We start from the raw sequence: 23,227 nt of genomic DNA, 5'->3' as shown, positions 1-23,227 counted from the left end.
GAAAGAAAGTGACCCCCCCAAGAGCCCACTACACACATATATTTATTTTTTCTAAAACTAGGATCATAATGGTGTAGGCAATTTTGTAACCTGCTGAGTTCACTTCACATCGTATCATGGGTGTTTGCATAACCTTTGAAAGCATAATTTCTGATGGCTGTGTGCTACTCCTTCAAAGGTAGACACCGTGATTTACTTAGCTGTTCCCCTAAAGTTGATCACTTTCCAGAGAGCCATTATAAATAATGTTTCCATGAATGACCTGCTGCCTTTAAAAAGTCTCCTTTCTGATTATTTTCTTGGGCACGTTGCCTACAAGCCGAACGACCAGGTCAAAGGGCAGAACGCGTTCAAGAGTCTTGATAGAGAATTTGCAGATTGCTTTTCTGAAAGAAAAGGATCACGGGCATGAGCATTATTTTGTGTTTTTGATTTTACTTTGGCAATTTGCTAAGCTCACTCAGTGCCAAGTGCCAGCGCTTAGCATTACGTAATATCATCTTCACACCCACCCAGGGAGGGAACACCCATTTTATAGACCGGCTCAGAGAAGACTCCCCAGGGGGCCCGGGTCCCCTAGCCAGAAGGGAGTCGAGCCCGGATTCGACCTCTCAGACTTCTGCGTGCTTGGACCTAGTTGGGAAGCCTAAGGATCTTAACTCCTTCTCTCCGTCCCTATTAGTTGCGTCTTGGTTCTCACCAGAGTGAGTTTTCTAAGACGGGCGGAGGTGATGCTGTCACACTCTTCCCTAGACACCTTCCCCTAGCGCTCCCTGCCCTTCGGGATAAAATTATGCCCAAGACCAGGCCTTCAAAGCTCCCACGGTCCAGGCTGCCCTTCCATCCAAGGGCAGTCCTACTGACTCCGGCCCCCGCCTGGCGCGGTGGCCACGTTGAGCCACCTTCCGCGCCTCTAAATCCAGGCGGAATTAGCCGGTGCCGCCGCCCCGGGCTGCGGCGGAGCCTGTCCAGAGCTTTTAGGGCTGCGCTGGTCACACGACTGCAGCGATTGGTTGACTCACTCGGGCCTCCGCAGCCGAGCGCGCGGCACCGGCCTCCAGTCCGCTTGCCTCTAGCGCCACCGTGCGCCGTGCCCCCCGCAAAAGCGGCGCTTAATGCAATAGAAGCCCATTGCCCCGGGTTGTTGTTACCTTTAGTTGACGGTTTTAGGTAACAGAAAAAGGAAAAGGGATCGCTGCTTAGAGCCGAGGGTTGTTTGGCTCAGTGACTTCATGTGGGGACCAAGGAGAAGGGCACCGGAATGAGGGACCGAGTCTTCATTAAAGAGTCCTTGGGGCAGGACAGTTTTAGGCTCAGGATGAGCGCCGTTATTCATAATGGAACTCAGCCCTCCTCACCCCGTCCCGAGTCAAATCGAAGAAACACCTGGAGTCGGACATCCCCACCCGCTTCGAGGGCAAATTGTCCAGCCCGCTGTGCTTGTCACCCTCTCGCTGGGTCTCGGTCCCCGCATGTGCCGACGACGGCTGCACGGCCCCTCCCACCCCAGCCCCGCGCGGGGCCCCCGGATCGCGGGACACTGGCGGCCACGGGGAGGTCGGTTGGGAACAGTCCTTCTCGAAGTCGCCCGCGATGTCCCCGCCAGACGACAGACCCCTCCGGGAGACAGACGGACCTCGGGCTCGGAGCCGCTGGTTCCCGGGGCAGAGGACGCGGGCCGGAGGGTCTGCGCCGCTTAGGCCCCCCTGTCAGCCCCCAGCCGTGCGGGTGGCAGCCGAGGCGCCCGGTAAGCCGGCCCCTTCCCCGCAGCGAGACCAGAACGCCGGGCAGGACCTCGCGGCCGGGTAGCGGCACCGTGTCCTCCGGTCCTCCAGAGGGCGCTGCGGCGGTCCGGTCCGCAGACCAGCTTTTCAAGCGGCCAGGCCTGGGGGGAGCCGCGAGCTCCAGCTGCCCAGCCAGTTCTGTCAGTGGAGGCGGGGCGACTGCGGAGGGGGTTCGGGGAAGCGAAGTGCGCGGCCCGAGCGCGACTGGGGGACGCCCGGAAGGCTCAGGGTCTACCTGGATGGAGGCTGCGGGCATCGCTGGCAGGTGGGATGACCGGATTTGATGTGTAATGCCGGCTGGATCTGCAGAGGAAGGGTTAGCGGAGTGGGGGAGGGAAGCCTTCCTCTCACTTTGTTCGGAGGCCAAAGCGAAAGGCTGGGGGTGCTGTTATGGACACAAAATAGGCACTAGGGTGGGCTGGCTGTGTGGAGAGGGGCTGGCATCGTGCTGTGACGGCGCGAGAAAGGCTGGGGGCGGGGCATGTGCTTTTGGGTCGGACGCCCCCGGGAGGACCGAGTCCTGGGAGTGTGGGAGATGGCGGGCGGGGTTGGGCGTTCGAGGGAAGGACAGTCGGCAGGATTTGCGGGAAAGTGGCGGGGGCAGGGGTGTTGAAAGCATCGGGGTGCGAATGCGGCATGCTTTTGGCAGGACTGGGGTGTGGCCGTGAAGCTCAGCGGGCAGGTGTTTGAGGGCCACGGGGCGGGGGTGGGTAGGCGTGGACTCAGGGGTCCTGCCTTACTCCGTGTCCCTCCTTCAGCCACCATGTTCAACCAGCAGCTCCAGCAGCAGCAACTCCAGCAGCAGCAGCTCCTCCAGCTCCAGCAGCTGCTCCAGCAGTCCCCCCCGCAAGCCCCGCTGCCCATGGCCGTCAGCCGGTGAGCTCCCCTCCGGAGGGGTGGGTGGCACTCAGAACCCCCCTCGTGGAAACCCCATCCCAGCCCTTTCTCCCAGGGACACCCCTGTCTCAGCCCCGGAAGCCGTCAGTTCCCACCTTGAGAGGTTCTCGTGGCTGCGGTAGAGACAGGCAGGGAATGGAGGTGAGGGAAGAGGGAGGGTCTGACGCCTCCAAAGCCCTCTGACATCCCCCCCCCACTTCCAACACACAGGGGGCTTCCCCAGCAGCAGCCACAGCAGCAGCTTCTGAATCTCCAAGGTGCCAACTCCGCCTCCCTCCTCAATGGCTCTGTGCTACAGAGAGCTTTGCTTTTGCAGCAGTTGCAAGGTAGGACCGGCCCCTTCTCACTGCATCTTCATGCTGGTGCCCATGTTGCATCCCCAGCATCCCCGCTGGCACTCAGTCTCAGCAAATCCACATGCTAACTCTGAGAGGGAGCTACCCTCGGTGTCCTAGTCTGCAGCTGAGGACTCAGAGGCTGCAGGAGGTGGTAGTCCCAGAGTTGCTCAGCGGGACCTGGGTCTTTCTGATGGCAAAGGCGTGCCCTTGGCCGTGGTGCTGGCTTTGTAGTCAGTCCTCAGCACAAACTCACTCCCATTCAGATTAGATGAGATGATGGAGAAAAAGATCTCTTTGGATCACTCTCCCCTGCATCCCATTTGACAGATGAGGAGGCTGAGGTCCAGAGCTGGGGGAAACTATTTGCCCAGGATCATGCAGCTAGATTAAGGCCTGAGCCTTCTGACCCCCTAGATCTCCGTGTGGGTGTCTCTAGCCTTATGTAGTAGGCCTGTGCCCTTGACTCAGTTTCCCCATGTGGAGAGCAGTCTCTCAGCTCTTCCTTTTAAGATGCTGCTCCAGATATCTGAGCCCATTCAGTATTAATCTTAGGACCCCAGTGACCTGGGGCAAGCTCCTATTCGGACCCAGCCCCTCCTGCACGGTAGCTGTGGCTTGCTGTGTCCTTCTGGGTGGTGCACTGTGCTGAGACCTTTACAAACACAATTCCTCCGCTCTGCTGACAACCCTGGGGGTGGGGGGGGGTGGAGGAAGATACACTCGTGATCCCATTTTACAGATGAAAAAACTGATTCCTAGAGAGGAATCATGTGCCCACGGTCACCCAGGGAGTAGGTATGGATTAGAGGGAGAGTTAGAGCCCAGGTCTTGCTACAGAGCTGTGTTCTTAGACCCTAGGCTGTCCTGCCATTCAGCGGGGTACGCTGCCAGGTTGGAAGATGTGTTGGTTGTCACTCCCAGCCCTGCCACACAGGCGTGGAAGGTCCTGGAATTGATTTAAAAATGGTCAGTGAATAAGTGGAGAGACAAAAGCACGCACAGGGACCCATGATATATACACATACATGTCCCTCCTTTTCTTTCCCATTTTAAAAGTCACACTTGTCAAACAAAAGTGAAAAAAAATTTTTTTTAGAGGATAAGGAACCCCAAATTGTCATAGATAGACTTACTTACCTCCTGAAGGAAAACAAAAACAGAAGACACCTGTCACGGGTTGGGTGTATTTCCTCCCAATTTTTTTCTAGGCCCAAACTTGGGTATTTGTATATGATTGTGGTTGGTTACTGACATGGAAGTGAAAGGTTGTATATGCTTTTTCCTGGACTAGAATGGTGTGATCATTCACCAGATGATTTGACAGTCTCTGTAAAAATTATTATTATTATTTAAGATTTTATTTATTTGACAGAGAAAGAGAGCATGAGCAGGGGGAACAGCAGAGGGAGAGGGAGAAGCAGATCCCCGTATGGGGCTTGATCCCAGGAGCCCAGGATCGTGACCTGAGTCAAAGGCAGCTGCTTAACTGACTGAGCCACCCAGGCGCCCCTAAAAATTATTTTTTAACAGCTGTTCATGTTTCACGGGAGGGCAAGCCCTTCTGAACCTAAACTCAGCTGCTTCCTTTTTCTCTCCCCCCCCCCTCCCTTTTTTTTTCCTTTTTTCTTTTTTTTTTTCTGTTTTAAATAACACGGGGCTGAATGTCATGTTTGAGACGATTTTCTTAGAATGTATTCCAAAAAGTAGGGAAGGTGTGTCGGGGGACGGATGTTTTATGGCTCTTGATAAGTATTGCCAACTTGCTTTCCCAAAGGACTGGACCAGTTTGCAATGCCACCAGCCACGTACGACAGTAGCGGTCTCACCATGCCCACAGCAACACTGGGTATTATATGCTTTTTATATATATATATATGTATATATACCTGATTTACTAACTTGGTTGGCAAAAAAGCTACATCATTAATATTTTAATTTACATTTCTTGGAGTGCTAGTTCAGTCGAACATTTTTTATTTGTTTGTTAAACATTCATATTTCTTTTTGTGACTTGTCCATGTCCTTTGTCCATTTTTCTTTTAGATCTTTGAGATCTCTTGTTCTTACTGTTTTTAATAGCCGGTTGGCATTCTCTCTGCACATGTGTGTACCTGTATTTGTTTTGTTTTAAGTCAATGTTAATTGAACACTTCCTGGATCCCAGGCACACTTGTATATCTCAGTGAATCCTCATAAAACCACGGGTCAAGCACTATTATTATCCCATTGTACAGATGAGGGAACTGAGGCTGAGAAGGGGGAAGTGATTTGCTCAAGGTCACAGAGCTTGGGCTATAGGACTTGAACTAGGTGTGACAGCACATTTGACCCATGTCCTCAACCCCTATGCTTCATATCCCAGCTTTGGAGCAAGGATTCGAACTGTCGCTTACACTCGAACTTCCTGAGCACTGGGCCTCTGAGTTAGATGAGGTGCTTGCCCTTAGAGGAGTTCCAGGGTGGTTGGGTGGTGGGAAGCAGATAAGGAAATTGTGCAGTTCGTCCCAGGACAGGGAAGCTGGCGCCTCTGGGCACACACAGCAGATCTGAGAAGGCCTCTCAGCGGATAAACACCTAACGGGAGATCTGAAGGATGACCGGAGGTGGTCAGGGCAGGAAAGTCCAGGCAGAAGGAACAGCATATGCAAAGGCCCAGAGGCGGGAAGGAACCAGCTTGCTGAGGGATGCACAGAAGCATATGGCTGGAGTGTAGTGGGTGCATGTGTGGGGAGAACGGTAAGAAAGGAGGTGTGGGAGGAGGGCAGGGCCAGACCCCCGTAGGGTGAGGAATGGGCTCCTTTCCAAGCAGCAGGGAGCTATGGAAGGATTTAAGCAGGTGGAGAGGAGTGAAGGCAGAATGAGCAGAGACCCTGGGCTAGCTACTCCTCCACTTTGTGTCCGTTTTGTCATTGGTTGGGACCATAACACCCACCCTGAGGGGGGGCTGGGCTGAGTGACTGAGGCCGTGCATGCAAAGTGCTTAGCAAGTGTCTGGTTCCCAGTAGACTTTTGAAGGGGGGTGAGTGGGATAGGACAACGTCTTCTTATTCCAGGGAGCACTCAGTCAACTTGTTGATTCTCCCTAGGGGTACTGTGCTGGGTCTCACACATCTTAAGGTGTGCCCTAAAGCATGCTGGAGGGAGTGGGGTTGCGGGTGTGCGCAAGCTGCTGATCACGGTGTCCCTCTCCTCCTCAGCTTGAGCGGAAAGCCAGCCCTAAAGCCCCCTCACCACCAATGCCCAAGGTGGGAGTGGGCCTTCGGTTCTCACCTCTCTCCCCTGGCTGCTGTTGCATGGGAAGGGTCCCTATTAAAGTCATCTGTGTTGTTTCCATGTTGCTTTGGGGGGCTGACGCCTGACCCTGGCCTCTAGCCTCCAATAGCATTGTAACCCTTCTCCCCTCTTCCTGCCCGCAGGTAACCTCCGGGGCTACAGCCTGGCGACCCCGAACCTGACGCCCCCCAGCCTCACTCCCCCGCAGCTGGCTACCCCGAATCTACAGCAGTTCTTCCCCCAGGCCACTCGGCAGTCCTTGCTGGGTCCCCCTCCTGTCGGGGTCCCCATGAACCCCTCCCAGATCAACCTTTCAGGGCGGACTCCCCAGAAACAGGCCCGCACTCCCACCTCCAGCACCCCTCATCGCAAGGTAAGTGAAGGCCGATGGGGGTTGGTGGTGCTGAGAGCGGGGATGGTAGCGGGAAGGTCCTACCTGGGCATCAGCCCAGCTGCACCCACCTGGCTCAGTCTGGTCCTCAGTTTCCCCATATGTAAAAAGAGGAGCGTAAGTTGGCCTTGTTTAGGGTTTCCCAAATTTCAGATATTTGTGAACCTCTGATGCGATGTTTTCCATATCCAGTGGATGCGATGTTTTCCATATCCAAACGCCACCAGTAATCTTAATTGACCTGAGGTTTCTCTCTTTGCAAACACACGGAGACACAAATGACAGAACACTCTAGTAGTTTGAGTTTAATGGTTTTCAGTAAATCCACGCTGCCCTGTAGAAAGAAAAGATGAGCCATATATGGAATTTACATGTCTCTCGTAATCACATTAACAAAAGAAAAACAAACTGGTGAAACTAATTTAACCGACAGATTTTAGTGAACCCAGTATGGGAAAAAATATATTATCATTATCATTTAGCCTTTAATCAATATTTAAAAAATGAACGAGGCATTTTATATTCCTTGGTCTTTTGTACCTAGTCTTCAAAACCTGTATATCAGTTTGGCTGGCGACATTTGGAGAGCTGAAAAGCCAGGCACCTGGGGTGGGGGCTTAGCTTTAAATGAATTACCTTCTCCATTACATTTATTTAATAAGGAAACATTATGTCACTACCTGAAATTTCAAAAACAATCTAAATTAATTGCTGTCCGTGCAAGTAAAAGAAAGGTAAGGGGGTAAAACAATGTTACGAAACCCTAAACTCTACACTGTTGCCAACCAAAGGTTCTGGAACTGTACCCCCAGCTCCTTGAGCCTTGTTGGGAGATGGGGCGGTGGAGGTTGGGGGCTGAAAGGTATCAGAGGAGGCTCTCCCTGACGTAAGCAGAGAGAGTCAAGGAGACTTGCGGGGGGATAACTTCTCTGGGACTGTCCTGTCCCTGAGTGTCCCAGCAGCTCCTCACACACAGCACGCTCTTGAGAACATTCCAGGGCAGGCGCGGCACGCCCCCCTTTTGGGCTACCCTGAGGCCAGCCCACATCTGGAGGTGAGGCGTCTCCCTCCAGAGAGGGGTCCCAGCCTCCAGCCTGCCAGTTGGGGCCTGTCCTCACATGGTCTTCTTGTCTCCCCGCCACTCGTTTTACATCTGGGGAAACTGAGGCTCAGGGAGTGGGGTGGAGGTCTGCACAGACCCAGAGCCCAGGCCTCCTGACTTGCAGGCCAGCAATGCACCTGTTGTGCGGGATGAGAGCCAGATAGTTTCTGAAAGGCCGAAGTCCTGATGCGGTGCATGTTTCCGCCCGGTGCTAGTTCCTCGGGCTCAGGGAGGCGGGAGCAGGCTCCTGGGGCTTACTGGAGTGGCCGGCCGGAGCCATGCATTTATTTAGCAGACATCTGTGAGTCCTCTAGGGGCCTCCCTGGTGCCAGTGGCACATCTGGCCTGACCCTCATGGAGGTCTTAGGCTGGGGAGGTCCAGGCAGAAGGTGGCAGCAGTGGTGAGACATTCATGCAAATAATATTCCCACCAATGAATTAAGACTTTGGAAAAAGCCACAAAAAGGAATCCCAGGCTTTTCTGGGAACCCGTATGAAGGGTCTGCTCTGGGGTCAAGAGGGCTTCCTGTAAGAAGTACCTTTGAGTGGGTGAGGGCCTGGGGCAGGAAGAAGCCTAGGACTTTGGGGAACCGGAGAGGAGGCCAGTGTGGACCTAGAGAGGGTGAGGGGGAGAGCGGGGAAGCTTGGCTGGAGGTGGGGGCGTGCGGGCAGAGGTCAGACTGGGTGGTGGTTTTGGGCTTGGGTAAGGAAGGATTACTGTAGAGTCAAAGAAGGATTTCAGACTGAAAGGGGCAAAAGCCACAATCAAATTTGCATTTTAGAAGGATCCTTGTGGTTGCTTCGTGGAGAAGATGCTTGCAGAGTTAGGAGGGCTCCTCTGTATCCTCCAAATCTGGTTGAACAGCCAGGCAGCTAGATGGACCCACCTAGAGACGATTCCTGGGGTGCTTAGGATCATCTGTAGGCTCCTGTGGACCAGGCCAACCAGAGGTCCCTAGGCCCCTTCATCTCCTAGGGGACCATCACTTCTGCTGTTGGGACAGGGTGTACTTACAAGGGTGGGTGGCAGATGTCAGAACCAGTTTCTGAAAGGAAGCAGGATTCTTCTTCTCAGACCACGCCCATGGAGGACGAGTCAGACCCCCCAGAGGGGTCTGAGGAAGCTGTCGAGTCCCGAACAAACATGCCGAAAGGTAAGGGAGGGAGGCTGCTGGGCTTTTGGAGGGGCCACGGATTGGGGCAGGTGGGTGCAGGGTCAGTGATGGAGGCGGACCTGGGAAGCAGAGCTCTTGGCACAGGGAGAGCCCAGGCCCCATCTCTCGGAGCTAGCTTATGCTCTACACAGCATCGGCAGTCACTCTTCTGACCTCCGTTCCAGACCAAGGCTCCCCACCCTGCCCAGATGACATCATGAAGGAGAAGCGCACTCTAGCACCTACCCCCGAGTCTTGCGAGGCATCTGAGCCACCAGCTAAGAGGTCAAAGAGGTAACCGATGCTGAAAACCTGCCCAGGCCCAGGGGACCTATACCCTCATTCTTGCAAAGGCTGGGGGTGAGGGGCTTTGTGGGGGGTGGTCAGGACTCTTCAGGGAGCTGGAGGAAGAAAAGGGCCTTGGCATCTGGCTTGGAGGAAGGTCAAACCCACTTCTGTATCTCACTTGGGAAGGCCCCTGGCCAGAGTCTCTGGTGTCTTCCCTGGGACTGAGCCATCTGGAGGCAGGCTAGGTGGCTGAGTTGGACAAGTGAACGTGTGCATCTGGGGCCTCCAAGTGGGCAGAGGGTGGGCAGCTTTACAGGGCCTTGCATTCATTTTAGCAGATTGTGGGAGGTAGGGCTGAGTGATCCTCCCAATTTAATTAGGCGCGTCTGGGGCCGGGAGAACTGCAGGCCCTTCCCAGAATGCCCAGCTTGTACGTGCTAGAACTAGGACTGAACTTGGATCTTGGCCTTTTTGAGAAGCCCCTAAAGGGTCAGCTGGGAGACGCTGGAAGCTATCTTTCCATCCTCTCTAGCTCAGAGTTGCCCACAGAGAAGGGGCCCCCCGGGCAGCTGCAGGCGAAGGTCCCACCTCGGGCCCGCACCACGGCACCAAAGCAGACACAGACACCCGAGCTGCTGCCCGAGCCACCGGAAGCCCGAGTATTGCCACGATTCCAGCCACGGGTTCTGCAGATCCAGGCCCAGGTGCAGCCGCAGACGCCGCCACTGACGCCCCCCGTGGACACCCCGGCGAGGCACCAACCGCAGAAGCAGGCGCAGACGCAGACCTCTCCGGAGCACGTGGGGCCGAGGCCGGGGCAGGAGGGGGTGGGGCCGCAGAAACAGGCGCAGCCCCAGGCACCTTCCCAGGCCCCGGGCCAGGTGCAGACCCAGCTGCAGAAGCAGGCACAGACGCAGACGTATCCTCAGGTCCAGCCCCCGGATCAGCCACGGGGGCACCCTCCAGCGCCATCACCCGGGCAGCCGCCGGACCAGACTGAGGGACGGCTTCAGCCCCCGCCACGGGTGCCGGTGCCCACAGTGGAGCCGGCGCCGGAGTCGCTGCCGGATAAGAGAGATACTGCAGCCGGTAAGTGAGCCCTGGCGCCTAGTTCCCCCGGCATGGGACAGCCTTGCCCGGACCCTTGGCTCCTCCCCTGGTGCCGTGGGTCCTGACCAGGGCTTGGGGCTGTCCCCACCAGAGGCTTCAAGGGCCTGGCCATGGGTAGAGAAGGGGATTATCAATCCCAGGTCCATGGGCGGGTGGGAGACGGACCCATCTATCATTTCAGGCCCCGAGAAGGCCTCACCAGAACCGGGGGGCGCCCAGGTCAGCGTGGAGAGCCAGGACGAGTTGACCGGCGGCCTCGATGTGGGAGAATGTGAAAAAAGAGCCAGAGAGATGCTAGGGGTGGGTTGGTGTGCTGCTGGGGTTGCTCGGGGACCAGGGTCCCAGCAGCGGGAGGGTCTTCCACCCCAACCCCTCTGGCCCCTCCTGTTTCCCCACCACCGTGAGCCCTGGGCAGAGCAGACTGGCTTTGACTGTGGCTCCTTTGCCTTCCCATGCCTTTGCTTGGAAGAACTGGAGGTACTTGTGGCGACAAGTCCCTTCCAACCTGCTTGTCCCCAGACCGGACCCCAGGGTCCCCTCATAGGGGGAACATTGCTCCAGGGGAGAGAGCACAGAGCCCACACCTACACATGCGTTTTGGGTTCCAGTTCTGCCTCAGGGTGTCACTGCGGCCAAACCCAGTTCCTTCTTTGGGCCTCCATTTCTCCATCTGTCACGGGAGGGTGGGGCAGGGTGGTCTTAGGGCCGAGTCCTGGCTGTGGTACTCCCTAGCTCTGTGAGCCTGGACAGTCACCTACCAGCTCAGTGCCTCAGTTTCCCCATCTTTGTCAGGAAGGTTCTGGCAAGATGCCGGAGCATGGGGGGCCTGGCCCATCACAGGTACCCCGCCGGTGGTAGCTCTTGCCCCTGCTCCCGGTGCAGGTGTGGGGTGCCGGGGGCTCCCTGAAGGTCACCATCCTGCAGAGCAGCGACAGCCGGGCCTTCAGCACCATCCCTATCACCCCTGTGCCCCGCGCTGGCGACTCTGCGTCCACTGCCCCAGCCGCCGCCAGCACGCCTTCTAAGCAGACCCTCCAGTTCTTCTGCTACCTCTGTAAGGCCAACTGTAGCAGCCAGCAGGTACTGCAGGCCTGGGCCCGGGGAGGGGGCTTCCGGCGGGCAGGGTGGGGGTGTCTGTAGGGCGTGACAGGCCAGGCAGCCCTGCCCGAGTGGCCTGTGAGCACGGTGAGCGCCTGCCACGGCAGCTGTGCATCTGCTCTGGAGACGTTTCCCGACCAGCCAAGAAGTTAGGATCTGCGGTTCCAGCAGGCCAGGTCTGAATCAGCCCTGGCTAGCAGTGTAGACGCCGGAGGGCAGACTCCCCTATGTGTGCCTCCATTTCCATGTGTATCAGATGAAGAAACATCAAGAATCCACCTTGCTGGGAGGCTCTGAAGATTTGGTGACTTGACCTTGAAGTCCAGAGCCCCCGGCCCAGCCCAGAGCAAGCAGAGTAGCCTTAACAGCACTATGCTTGTGTTGTTGGTGACTGCTTGTCAGTGTCGTCCTTAGCAGAGCCGTGGGGTCTGGAGGCCAGTCACACTGCTCCTTGTCTCTGAGGGGCTCACGCAGTGCCCCGGGGGAGCTGTCAAAGCTCCAGGTGCTGTGTGCTCACTTGGCGCCTCTGTTCACCATCATGCTCTGGCCCCCACAGGGCTGTTGTAAGAAAAATGGCCTCAGTGGCGGTGGTGGTGACAGCGGGGTGGCCATGAAGCTGAGGCCAGGCCCCACCCTCCCCCACTGATCCCGGGCTCACTCTTCATCCCGCCGCAGGAGTTCCAGAACCACATGTCGGGGACCCAGCACCAGCAGCGGCTCGGGGAGCTCCAGCACACGAGCCAGGCTTGCCTCCTGTCCCTGCTGCCCGTGCCCCGGGATGTGCTGGAGAGAGAAGATGAGTGAGTGGGGGATCTCGAAGGCTCCATGCCGGGGGGTGGACGGCCTTGCAGGCCAGGCCGATGGGGGGCCCTGAGTCCACCATCTGCAAGGTCTCCCTTTGGGTTCAGTATTGTTCACCACCAGAGGCCCCTTCACACCGTTAACTGTTTACCTGTAGACCTCAGTTTTCCTCATCTGTAAAATGGCCTGGTAAAGGGTGCAGTGCAAGAATTCATGAACTAGATAGTCTCTTAAGGTGCCATCCAGGCAGGAACAGTGGGAAGGAAGTGGGTCATGGCACAGACCCCTGGTTCCCTGGCATAGGTGCTGACCCCTCCCCCTCGGTCATCCTGTAGCCCGAGGTTTACAGCTACCCTCCATCTCCCCCTTTTATTGTCGTGGTTGCATCATTGATCCAAAATATGAGCCCTTGTGGAGTCCAGGACTAGCTCATGGGCTGAGGAGACCTGGTAGACGCTGGGAGACCTTTCACTACTCTGTGGGCAGTCACAGAGGCCTACAAGAAGGGGAGAAGCAGGTCAGCGCCGCCTCAGGCCGTGCTGGGGGGCATGGGCTCTGTCCCACAGGACAGCCCCTCAGGTCTCCTGATTGTTCCGGAGAATCTAGAAACCCAGCTTTGTACGTGAAGTCTCCCAATTTCAGAATGTTAGCAGCTAGTTCAGAATCAAAGTGAAACAAAGCCTAGGGAGGCCGAATCCAACCCCATCATGGGCTGGACAGGCCCCAAGGCAGTGGCTGGGGACTCCGCTGGGAGCACTCACAGAGGGTCACAGCTCAGAGCTTGCGGGTTGCATGCCCTGGGTGACGGAGCGCTCTCTCCAGAGGCAGCGGCCTCTCCATTAGATGGTTCTCACTTTGAGAAGAACTTCCCGACATGGCGTGTAGCACATTCTTGAGCCTTAAACCTCCCCCTGCTCAGGGAGGGGACCCAGGAATTCTCCTTGGGAGAAGTAATCATAAATACAGAAGAAAGGTGACTCCTGAAGACGTTCCTTGCAGAGGATTGTCAGGTTGAAGAATTTTCTTTGGAAAGTGTGGCAGATCTCCACTCCTGGGGGATGGGTTAGCTCAGGCTTGTCCACGTGGTGGAACAGCTCCTAAGTAGGACAGTAGCAGGGAATTCAGAAGGCTGTGGAAACGTCAGGTTAGAACAGGGTTCCAGGGGCACCTGGGTGGCTCAGTGGGTAAAAGCCTCTGCTTTCAGCTCAGGTCATGGTCCCAGGGCCCTGGGATCGAGCCCGGCATCAGGCTCTCTGCTCAGCAGGGAGCCTGCTTCCCTTCCTCTCTCTCTGCCTGCCTCTCAAATAAATAAATAAAATCTTAAAAAAAAAACAAAACAGGATTCCAATCCGCATTTGCAGAATGAGCTCAGTTACATAAAAATCTATTTTGTGGATGCAAGGAAACTAGAAAGGTGTGGCCCATCCTGCAAACAGGCTTTAGGGTCGGGGAACTCAGTGAACCGTCTCCTGATGATGTTGCCCCTTGAAGCCTGACCGGGTCCCCTGAGGCCACAGTCCTTCCAATAGGCTGCCTGTTCTTCCTTCGTCCAACACAGTCAGAAACTCGGGGCTGATCCCGTGCCTGGCCCTGGGACCTGCAGTGGGAGTCCCTGGCCTCCCGGAGCTCACCACAGTCCAGCGGAGGCAGAGAGGGGATCAGGTCCTCCCTGTCTGCTGTAGAAAATGCTGTGGCAGTGGTCCTTTGGGGTATCAGAGGGGAGTCTGGCATACTGGGGGTGGGGGGCAAGAACAGCTCCAGGAAGGACAGGGCATCTGCTCTGTCAGGGCCAGGTAGGTTCAGGTCTGTCACCGTCCTGCTAGCCTCCTGGTGTCCCCGATGCTTCTCAGTCTCTCCCCGCCCAGCTTCCGTGGTTATTATTCTTGTCTAAGTATTTTTCCAGATGCATCTCAGAACCGTTGTTAAGTTTCTAAAAACACATCATGTTGGAATTGCGTTACATTTATGGCGCATCCTGGGAGAGTGGCTGTCTTCCCAACGAGGGCCGTGTCACACTCGTTCTGTTTGTCACCATTCAGAGAGCCCCCGCCGAGGCGCTGGTGTAACACCTGTCAGCTCTACTACATGGGGGACCTGATCCAGCACCGCAGGACACAGGACCACAAGGTCTGAGCTGCGAGGGCGCCCACAATGCTGTCTCCCAGCCACAGGGCTCGTGCGGGTCCTCTGGCAGCTCCTCTCTGGCCCTGCCCTATCTCTGTCCTCTGTTGCCACCTGCTGGAAGCCCATGGCACGGGGAGGGGGACGTGTGCCCATGTTCTAGGGAAGGGGCGGAGCACAGCCAGCTGATGCCAGAGGTGGCGGCCTGCGTGTGGGCGAGGAGGGGTCACTGGGCACAGTCTGGCCGCCCCTGGGGACACTGCTCGCCACCCACTTGGCCGGCCCTCCTTTCACCAGATCGCCAAGCAATCCCTGCGACCTTTCTGCACCATTTGCAACCGCTATTTCAAGACCCCCCGCAAGTTTGTGGAGCACGTGAAGTCCCAGGGACACAAGGACAAAGCCAAGGAGGTAGCCCCAGCTCCCTTGGAGGATGTGAGCCCAGGGAGGCCCAGAGCCTTGGCCGAGGCCACACAGCGGGTTGAGGTTTAGCTCAGTCTGAACTCGGCAAGTCCAGAGGGATTGGGGCTCTGGAGGGGCCCAGGGGGGTGGGGGTGGCACCTCAGCCGCCTAGAGTGGACCTGAACCCTGGCCCCATCCCCCTGGGCAGCTGAAGATGCTCGAGAAGGAGACGGCCGGCCAGGATGAGGACCACTTCATCACGGTGGATGCCGTGGGCTGCTTTGAGGGTGATGAAGAGGAGGAGGAGGATGACGACGACGAGGAAGAAGAGATCGAGGTTGAGGAGGAATTCTGCAAGCAGGTGCTTGGGGCGGGGTGGGGCGTGGGACAGGCTGGAGACTAGACTCCCAGACCAGGCGGGACCTCACCCCCCTCCCAGAGGCCAGGGGCGCAGTGCTGGCATTGTAGGCACTAACGTGGGCCATGATTTAGTATCCATGGAACTGTATTCCATATGACTAGGTGCAAACACACGTTGTGAGGACCACAGGTGGCCGGCCACAGGACTTCGAAGCCTGCCTGAAAGCTGGACCTGTGTTGAGGGAGGGAGAGGGCATCCCAGGCCAGTAAAAGGGCACGGAGGAGAACTGTGCGGGGTACACGGGAAGCATCAGCATGAGATGAGGATGATGATGGTAGTAGCAGTCAACACCAAGCATTTATTATATGCCAGCTGTGTACCAAGCACATTCCTGGCTGAATCTCACCGACTTGGATGCCGGGAAGCGAGGCTCCAGAGCCTGTGCTCATAACAAGCAAGGACCTGGAGGAACTTGGGTTCTTTTCGTGTAAGAAAAGAAAAGCAGCTACTCTGAGCCAGGCCCTGGTGCTGGATGTGGCACTACATGGGGATCAAGGCCCCTGCCTGCCCAGAGCTTGCCTGTTGCAGGCCGGAGTGGAGAGGGGCAGCCAGAGGGGCATCGTGGAGGGGCTGTGGATGAACGGATGCAATGGTGGTCTTCAGCCCCAAGTGGGTTTGGGGTGAGGCCACTTTGTTAAATGCGACCAGCCATGGCGTGACCTCAGGCAAGCCCCTTGGCTTCTCTGAGCCCCAGTTCTGGAGTCCCAGCTCAGGCTGTGAAGGTGGGTCAAAGCCCAGGCAAAGGGGAGTGGTTGTCACTCTTGGAAGGCACATTTGTTTGCTTGGTAAGGGGAGGAGGGCTCTACCAAGCATGGTGGGCCTGTGCAGCTGGAGTCGGAAGGGGCCTCCTCCGGAAGGGGCTTGTGTCCAGCAGGTGAGATGAGGCATCCTTGATCACCTGAAACCCAGCCCCCCGGGACTGAGGTCACTGCAACATCAGGCATTCAGGGAGCTGGCAGGGGCTCGTGGTTAAGAGTGTATCCAGGGCTTAGGGCTCACCAGGGTTACCTACCCTGCTCTTCTGTGAACCCTGGAAAAGTGAGTTACTGTGCCTGGACCTCAGTTTCTTCTTATGTAAAATGGGTGAACCATGGGGATTCAGAGAGGACATTCATGATGTGTTGGGCATACCTGGCATGGATTATGGTGATTGAGCTGAACTAAAAAATTATAGATTGGGAAGGACACCCTGGCAGGATCAGCGTGTGCTAAGGCTCAGAGAATGCCACCCACAACCTCCTGGATATCCTCCTGGGAATCAAGGGGATGGTGTTGAGAAGCATGGGTAGAAACCAGGCCCCACCGGCGTGTGGGAAGAGCACAGAGGAAGCTGGAACCAAGGCCCACACTTGTATATTTCTAGGTGAGGTCCAGAGATATATCCATAGAGGAGTGGAAAGGCTCAGAGACCTATAGCCCCAATACCGCATACGGTAAGACTCTGATCCAGACCCCCCCCCCCCCTCTGCAGGAGCTGAGGCCCCCGGGCCCAGCCCTCAGATCCCAGCCACAGCATCCTGGCCAGGGGGCCTCTCCCCTCGTCCTCTTCTCTCCTCACACCTGGAGGGTGGATGAACATATGGGGCCCCAGAGAGGGCGGGCCACCGGGTTGGCTTAGTGGGGTGAGTCCCTGGACGCTGCTGTCCCACAGGTGTGGACTTCCTGGTGCCTGTGATGGGCTACATGTGCCGCATCTGCCACAAGTTCTACCACAGCAACTCGGGGGCACAGCTCTCCCACTGCAAGTCCTTGGCCCACTTCGAGAACCTGCAGGTGAGTGGGGCCTCCTGCCCCACCTGCCCACCCAGCACGGCCAGCAGCCACCTTCCTCCTGCACTTGGCCTCAGCACACCGGCACACCCCCCAGGAGGCCCTGCCCACAGAGGGAACCTGAGTAGGGGTGGGACCCAGCTCTTCCTGCTACTGTTCTGGGGGGAGCTGAGGGCCAGGCTGTTAATGTCAGAGCTCTGGCCCCAGGAGGCTGAGAGCACCATATGGGGTGTCTCTCTCTCTCTCTCTCTCTCACACACACACGCAGTCACAGCATGTCCCATTCAGTCTTGGCCAGGCTGGGGAGGCAGCTGCTGGCATGGAGCATACCAGGTTGGGGAGAGGCCCTGCTTCATCTGTACCTTCTGTGTCCAGAAATACAAGAAGGCCAAGAACCCCAGCCCTACCAGCAGGCCCGTGAGCCGCCGGTGTGCGATCAACGCCCGCAACGCCTTGACTGCTCTGTTCACTTCTGGCGGCCGCACACCCACCCAGCCCAGCACCCAGGACCCAGCGAAAACCCCCAGCAAGGTGACAGCCCAACCCCCTCCACCCTCACTACCGCGGCGCTCAACACGCCTCAAACCCTGATGGAGGGAGCGCCTCACGTGCACCCCGTCTGGGTTGGGGTCCACCATGCTTTACAGAAGTCTTGTGTAGAAATTTGACATGGTTGGTGTTTTTACTGAAAGTCGAATAAAAGAAGGTAATTTGGCTGTGCAGTACCCACCAGCCCTTCTGTCTGGGTGGATGGGGGAAAGGGAGCACCCCAGCCTGCTCTCAGCCAGCATCCACACTCTCTAGTGGCCAAGCCGGAAGGCCAGACAGGCTCCCTAAGCAGGGCCTCTGGGGTCACAAGGCACTTTCTCTCTCACAGCCTGTCTCCCTTTCTAATGGGGTCATCAGGGCTAGGTGGACAAGCAGATCAACCCCGTGATTGGCCAGCTGGGAAGACTGAGGCCAGGAGCGAGATTACACAGCATGAATAGGAGTTGGCTGTCTTAGTGAAAGGCCCTAGGACCCAGAGAAGCTAAGTGTATCCACAGGGTCACACAGCACATCCCGTGCTGTCACAGCTGGGCTGGGGAATCCACTGCTGTCCAGGAGGGCACCAGGTAGGAAGGAAGCCCTGTCTCACCCCTCATCTGCTCCCTCTGTGTCCAGAAATAACAAGAAGGCCAAGAACCCCTACCCCACCAGCAGGCCCATGAGTTGCCAGTCACCTCTGGGGGCCAGTGGAGTCCTCACACCCAGGATACAGAGGAGAGGCACAGTGGTGTTGGAGACCCATTTAATGTGGATGCTCAAGCCTGGGTAGAGTGGGAAGTGCCCCGGAACTTGGCAGGCAGGCAAGGCGGGTGGGTTGTGGGCCCACGTTTGACCCCAGAAGGGGATGTCAGGTGGTGGGGTCTGGCCCAGGCATGCCAAGGGGTATACCGGAAGGGTGACTGAGGCAGGCAGACCCACCAGTAGGCCAGCTCTTGAGAAGGTATCTAAGCCAGGTGGGGAGTGCCCAGGCCAGAGTCTTGCCCAGGGAGGCAGGGTTGGGGCCTGCTGGGGGCTCCCAGAACCTAGGAACTGGCATCACTAGGGGCCTCCCCGAGCTGCTGCTGGAACTCAAGGCGTGTCTGCCGGTTGGACTCAAGCAGCTCCTGGAGGCGGGCGTGGAGGTGGTCGTTCTTCTCCTCTAGGTGGTCTAGACAGGAGTTGATCTGGTCCAACATCGAGTTGATGGCAGCATATTCTGGGAGGAAGGGAAAAGAGTTGGCTCTCTGAGAGTCTCCTCAGGCCTCAAAGACACCTTCCCCCAAAGTGTCCCCCTGCCTGTGGGACAAAAGGGCTTTGGACAAGTCCCTACACCTCTTTTCTGACCCTCTGTGTCACCATCTGGAAAATGGGTGGATACCAAAAGTGAAAAGAAATAATACCTTAGTGGTATTATTAGAGCCCCCAGCCAGTCCCATCCTTTTTTCTAGGGTTAGGGTGCTCGGGGGAAGTCAGCCAGACAGTGTCCTGCCCTGGAAGTCCTGCCAGGTGCCAAGTCTCCTCTCCACTTCCTTCATCAACAGCCTAGGAGTCCAGAGCCCACCTTCGGAATCAGCCAGTCTAGGCCAGAGCCCTCCCTACTCTCCAGCTCTTCCGAGGCTCCCTAACCCCGCCCGGAAAAGCACCGCCCAGAAAAGCACCGGCCAGACTCCAAGGCCCCGCCCCGAGTCCCGCCCCCTCTAGCCCCGCCTCCCATGCCCTTTCCTTTCCTCTCACGGGTCTCTACCCACCTCCCACCCCCTGGACATGCGGTAGCCTCTGCCTGCAATGCGTCCTCCTGTCTTCCCTCCCCCTCTCCTCCTGGATGAGTCCCTCTCATCCTTCATGTCTCAGCATGGATGTGGCCACAGGGAGCTTCCCCAGACGGGATCGGGCCTCTATTCCTGATCCTCTTGTCGTCCACACACCTCCACAGCCCTCACCTCAGGGTAGACTACTGTGAATGTGTGCTGCTGTGTCCCCCACCAGACTAGAGAGCTCGTGAGACGGGGAATGTTCTTGTGTTCCCTGCTGTCTCCGTGGTGCCCTCGTGGTCACGCAGTAAGCACTAGCTGAATGGATGGATGGACGGATGGATGGATGAGTGAACAAAGCCTCTGACTTTCTAGCCTTTCTGCCTTTGCTCACCTGTCTCTGCCACTCAGAATGCCTCAACCACAAGTCATTCAAGGACCAGCTCAAAACGCCTCCTCTTCTAAGAAGCCTTCCCTGGTCTCCACCAGAAACCATCACCCCCTCCTCCACAGCCACTCCTGACCTGCCTCTCAGCAGCACAGTGTCCCTTAGGATCCAAGATCTGGGCCTGTGCCCACTGCGGACCCAGTTCGGAGCCAGCCCTGTGACTCAGACACACTCAGCTGCCAGCCTGGGACAAAGAGGGGAGCTGCTGGCAGTGTTTGGAAAAGGCCAGGCTGGAGGAGTGGGTCTGGGATATGGGTGCAAGTGTGCATTCTGAGGGAAGAGCACCATCGCCCGAAGCTGGCACACATCACAGAGGACAGTCCGGGAAAGTCCCTCCTGGATTGTAGAGTCCAAGCCCCTTGTGGTACCGATGGGAAAACTGAGGCCCAAGAAGGAAGGGACCTATCCAGGATCCGCCAGCTGGTTGGTGGCACAGCCAAGATTCAGAGGGAGCAGGGCACCTGGATTTCGGTCCCCACTCTGCTCCACCCCAGCCAGTGACTGCGTCTTTTTGGGACGGGAATAAGGACCAGGTTGTGAGGATTCCAATGTATTAAGAACTCAGATAGGGTCTGGCCACAGCAAGTACTTAGTAGATGGTCATTATTATCAACACTGCGCATTCTGTGTCAGGTGACACAGGCCGGAGGTAGGTGGTGTCCCCACACCACTGGGGCCAGGCTTTATCTGTGTCAAGGGCACTGCCAGTGCTAAGCCTTTGCCTTCTGCCTGGGACAGCCACCTCCCCACTGCACTAAGTCCCGTGAATCTGCCAACACCCACTCAGTGTGACACCTGAGCGGCTTTTCCTGAAGGCTCTCGCTGCCACTGTAGGCTTCCTTCTACACATCTGGCTTCTGTTCACCTGCAGCGCCCAGGGCAAACTGGCCAGCCTACTACTTACCACCCTGTGGGAGGTCCTCTCCCTCTTTATTAAATGCAGTTCCCAGGTGATCAAAGTGTTCTGAAACTACTGTGATGGATGCATGATTCTGAACATCCTAAAACCCACTGACATGTACAATTTAAATGGATACATTGTATAATATGTGAATTAGAGCTCAATAAAGCTGTTAGCCAAACAAAACAAAAAGCAGACTGCATACTTTTCTCACATTTACTAAGTCCTGCCCTTCGACTTGAGAAACCAATCTTTATTACGCTACAGAGAAAAATAACCACTCACCAAACACCTGCATGCTTCGATCCTATTAACTATTTTCCACTTTTTTTTTTCTGCTTCATTTAATCCTGACACTTCTCAATGCAGGAGACACCAATCATTAGTCTTATTTAACAGACGGGGAAACTGAGGCTCCCCAAGGTGACAGGGAGCTGATGGGTCTCTCTCCGCCCCCTCCCTCGCAGTGCTGGGCAGGCAACAGGCTGCTCTGTAAGCAGGTCACATTCGCCAAGGCTCCGGGTCACACCGACAAAGGTGGCTGGAGATGCTGACTCAGCAGGGCGGGTTCGACTACCCAGACAGATCCTCCCACTAAGCGAAGACGGACCACCAGCCCCATCCCCTCAGGAGTCTCCGTCTCCCCAGGGGCTACAGGATGCGGCTGGAGCAAATGCCAAAAGGGAGAGTGATCCTGAAGCGGCCTCAGCTTCCCCATCTGTAAAAGGGGGCCGGTTGCCCGCAGTTCTCTGGTGCTGCGGTTTCCAGGGACCCACTCGCAGGTGCTCGCCCTGAACCCCCCCACCACGCCGGCGCCTGCAGCCGCAGCACCAGGGGCGAGGAGTAGGAGGACTCTGCGGTCTCTTCCAACCCCCCAGCGCGGCCCCGCTTCCCCTTTCCAGGACGGCAGCCCTGAGAAAGCAAAGGTCGCTTCAGCAGCCCGCCCTTGGTCACCTGCTTCCCCGAAGCCGTCGTCCTCGCCTTCCGCGCCCCCCTCCACCGACATGCCCAGGTCCCCGTTGGGGCCCGACATTGCGGGTTCGGGCGCCGCGAGGGCCGCGCGACGGTGGAACCCAGCTACCCTAGCGCCGACAGCCTGCGCCGGGCGGAAGGTGGAGGGGCCGGATGGAACGCGAGGCCGGAAGAGTGGAACGGCCGGGCGGAACGCGGCGGGGCGGCCGGGGCCCCGCCCCCAAGGCCGGAACCTCGAGGCGCGAGCTCCGCCCCCTCCCCGCCCCACCGCCAGAACTGCGTCTCCGCCTACCGTCAGACTCCGCCCCCACATCCAGAGTCCCGCCCACTCCCTGCCTCACAGTCGCGCCCCGCCCCTATCCCCGCCCCCTCCCGGCCGCGGGGCGTGGTCAACCGCGGCTGCCCTCCGAGAAGCCTAGGTGGTGGAAGAGGCGTGGAACCCGGGAGAAGAAGGCGGGCACCGCGGCCGCTCCACTCAGCTCTGCCTAACGCTGCGGCCTTGCGGGTTGGCGAGTCGGCGCCTCCGCGTGGGCGAAATTTGAAACGCGTTGTCTCTAAGGCTCCCTATGGCTTCGGGAGATTTAGGTTCACAGCCTCAGTGAGAGTCACGGTCTGTGTGGCTCAGTGCTGCGCGTGGCGTCGGGAGAAGGTTGGCCCAGCCGCCATCATCCCCCACCCCTTTTACCTGGTGAGAAAGGGAGGCCTGCCCAAAGTCACCCACCAAGCCACTGTCGCTCCTGAGCTGGACCCAGAGGTATCATCCTGGCCAGGGGCCTGACTGATTCACTTATTGGGAGTCCCGTCCCTGTAGCTGCCCGGTGCTGGTCTCATGCTCGTGCTTCCTGTGGGCAGGACATCCTTGGGATAGCGGTCAGACCTGGGTATGTCCCACCATATCCCCCTGAGGAAGATGGAGTCCACAGCCTACCATTCGTGCCTCCACTAACTTGCACACTGGCAGTCCTGCCTTGTCCTCCCAGACCTGGGTGGAATGGAGGTGAGGCCTGCGTTGAACTGAGATGCCTAAATTATAACCATTACCGCTATTTCTGCTTCTGTACCTTCGCTTGCTAACCCATGAGGAGATGGAAAAATACCAGCAGACTTTCTATAGACATTCTGTAACCACACATCCCCCACCTAGAATTGAACCTGACAGAATGGCTGCTCCCGGGGGCCCCCCATCCGGCTCTGGGCTGAGAGAGAACCACCATCTGGCGCCCTACGGCTTGACGGGAAGACCCCGGTCAATCCTGAGGTGACACATACCCTAGCGGCGCCAACTCAGCAGTTTGACAAATGACAGCCCTTTGACCTAACCAATAATCTGTTCCCAGCCCTTTCCCCCTCTGTAGCGCGCCAGTCATATTACAGAGTTCCTTTTTTATTTTCCCGCGGTATGTGGCTATTTGTTACAAGATGCTATGATGTATGCTAAGTCCCTGCCTCCCCAAAAGTAGTGTATAAAAAGTGTTGTGATCCTGAGCTCGGGACCTCTTAGCATCACCCGCAATGAGTGCGCGGAGGTCTGGGTTCGAACTCGTAATAAACAACCCTTGCTGTTTGGCTTTGACTCTGGACTCTGGTGGTCGTCTTTGGGGGGTCTGGAAATTTGGGCACAACAGAACCAGTAAGCAGGGCTGAGAAAGCAAGAGGCCTGGGCATCCGCCTTCGGCA

At 57.0% G+C, this 23,227-nt stretch overlaps 2 protein-coding genes across 12 annotated transcripts; one reads left to right on the top strand and one right to left on the bottom strand.

Moving 5' to 3' along the window:
• Positions 1-1,533: 1,533 nt before the first annotated feature.
• Positions 1,534-20,766, top strand: CIZ1 (CDKN1A interacting zinc finger protein 1). 11 transcript variants are annotated; one of them, XM_004757223.3, is made up of 18 exons: positions 1,535-1,747; positions 2,543-2,660; positions 2,892-3,007; positions 4,794-4,865; positions 6,436-6,665; positions 8,861-8,939; positions 9,125-9,233; positions 9,760-10,316; positions 10,519-10,637; positions 11,220-11,417; positions 12,111-12,235; positions 14,276-14,363; positions 14,655-14,768; positions 14,968-15,120; positions 16,544-16,613; positions 16,832-16,953; positions 17,326-17,481; positions 19,020-19,620. In XM_004757223.3, exons 1-18 carry the CDS (start codon positions 1,594-1,596, stop codon positions 19,101-19,103), a joined length of 2,664 nt encoding a protein of 887 aa, XP_004757280.2. In that variant the 5' UTR covers positions 1,535-1,593; the 3' UTR covers positions 19,104-19,620. The 11 variants fall into 11 exon arrangements, with proteins under 11 accessions (XP_012914161.2, XP_004757281.2, XP_004757280.2 ...); XM_004757226.3 differs by lacking the exon at positions 19,020-19,620 and adding an exon at positions 19,641-20,766 and having other exon boundaries at positions 1,536-1,747; positions 8,846-8,939; XM_004757222.3 differs by having other exon boundaries at positions 1,536-1,747; positions 8,846-8,939; positions 19,020-19,165.
• On the bottom strand, positions 18,225-21,817 carry BBLN (bublin coiled coil protein). Its single transcript, XM_004757221.3, has 2 exons — positions 21,533-21,817; positions 18,225-18,694 (listed from the first exon to the last, which is right to left on the bottom strand). The coding sequence occupies exons 1-2, from the start codon at positions 21,609-21,611 to the stop codon at positions 18,522-18,524; spliced, it is 252 nt and encodes an 83-aa protein (XP_004757278.2). The 5' UTR covers positions 21,612-21,817; the 3' UTR covers positions 18,225-18,521.
• Between the last annotated feature and the right edge of the window lie 1,410 nt (positions 21,818-23,227).

Source organism: Mustela putorius, unplaced genomic scaffold, assembly GCF_011764305.1.
Source record: "Mustela putorius furo isolate JIRA1106 unplaced genomic scaffold, ASM1176430v1.1 tig00000596_pilon_pilon_pilon, whole genome shotgun sequence".
Taxonomy (NCBI): Eukaryota; Metazoa; Chordata; class Mammalia; order Carnivora; family Mustelidae; genus Mustela; species Mustela putorius.
The sequence above is the reverse complement of the archived record's forward strand: the minus strand, read 5'-3'. Positions and strand labels throughout refer to the sequence as shown.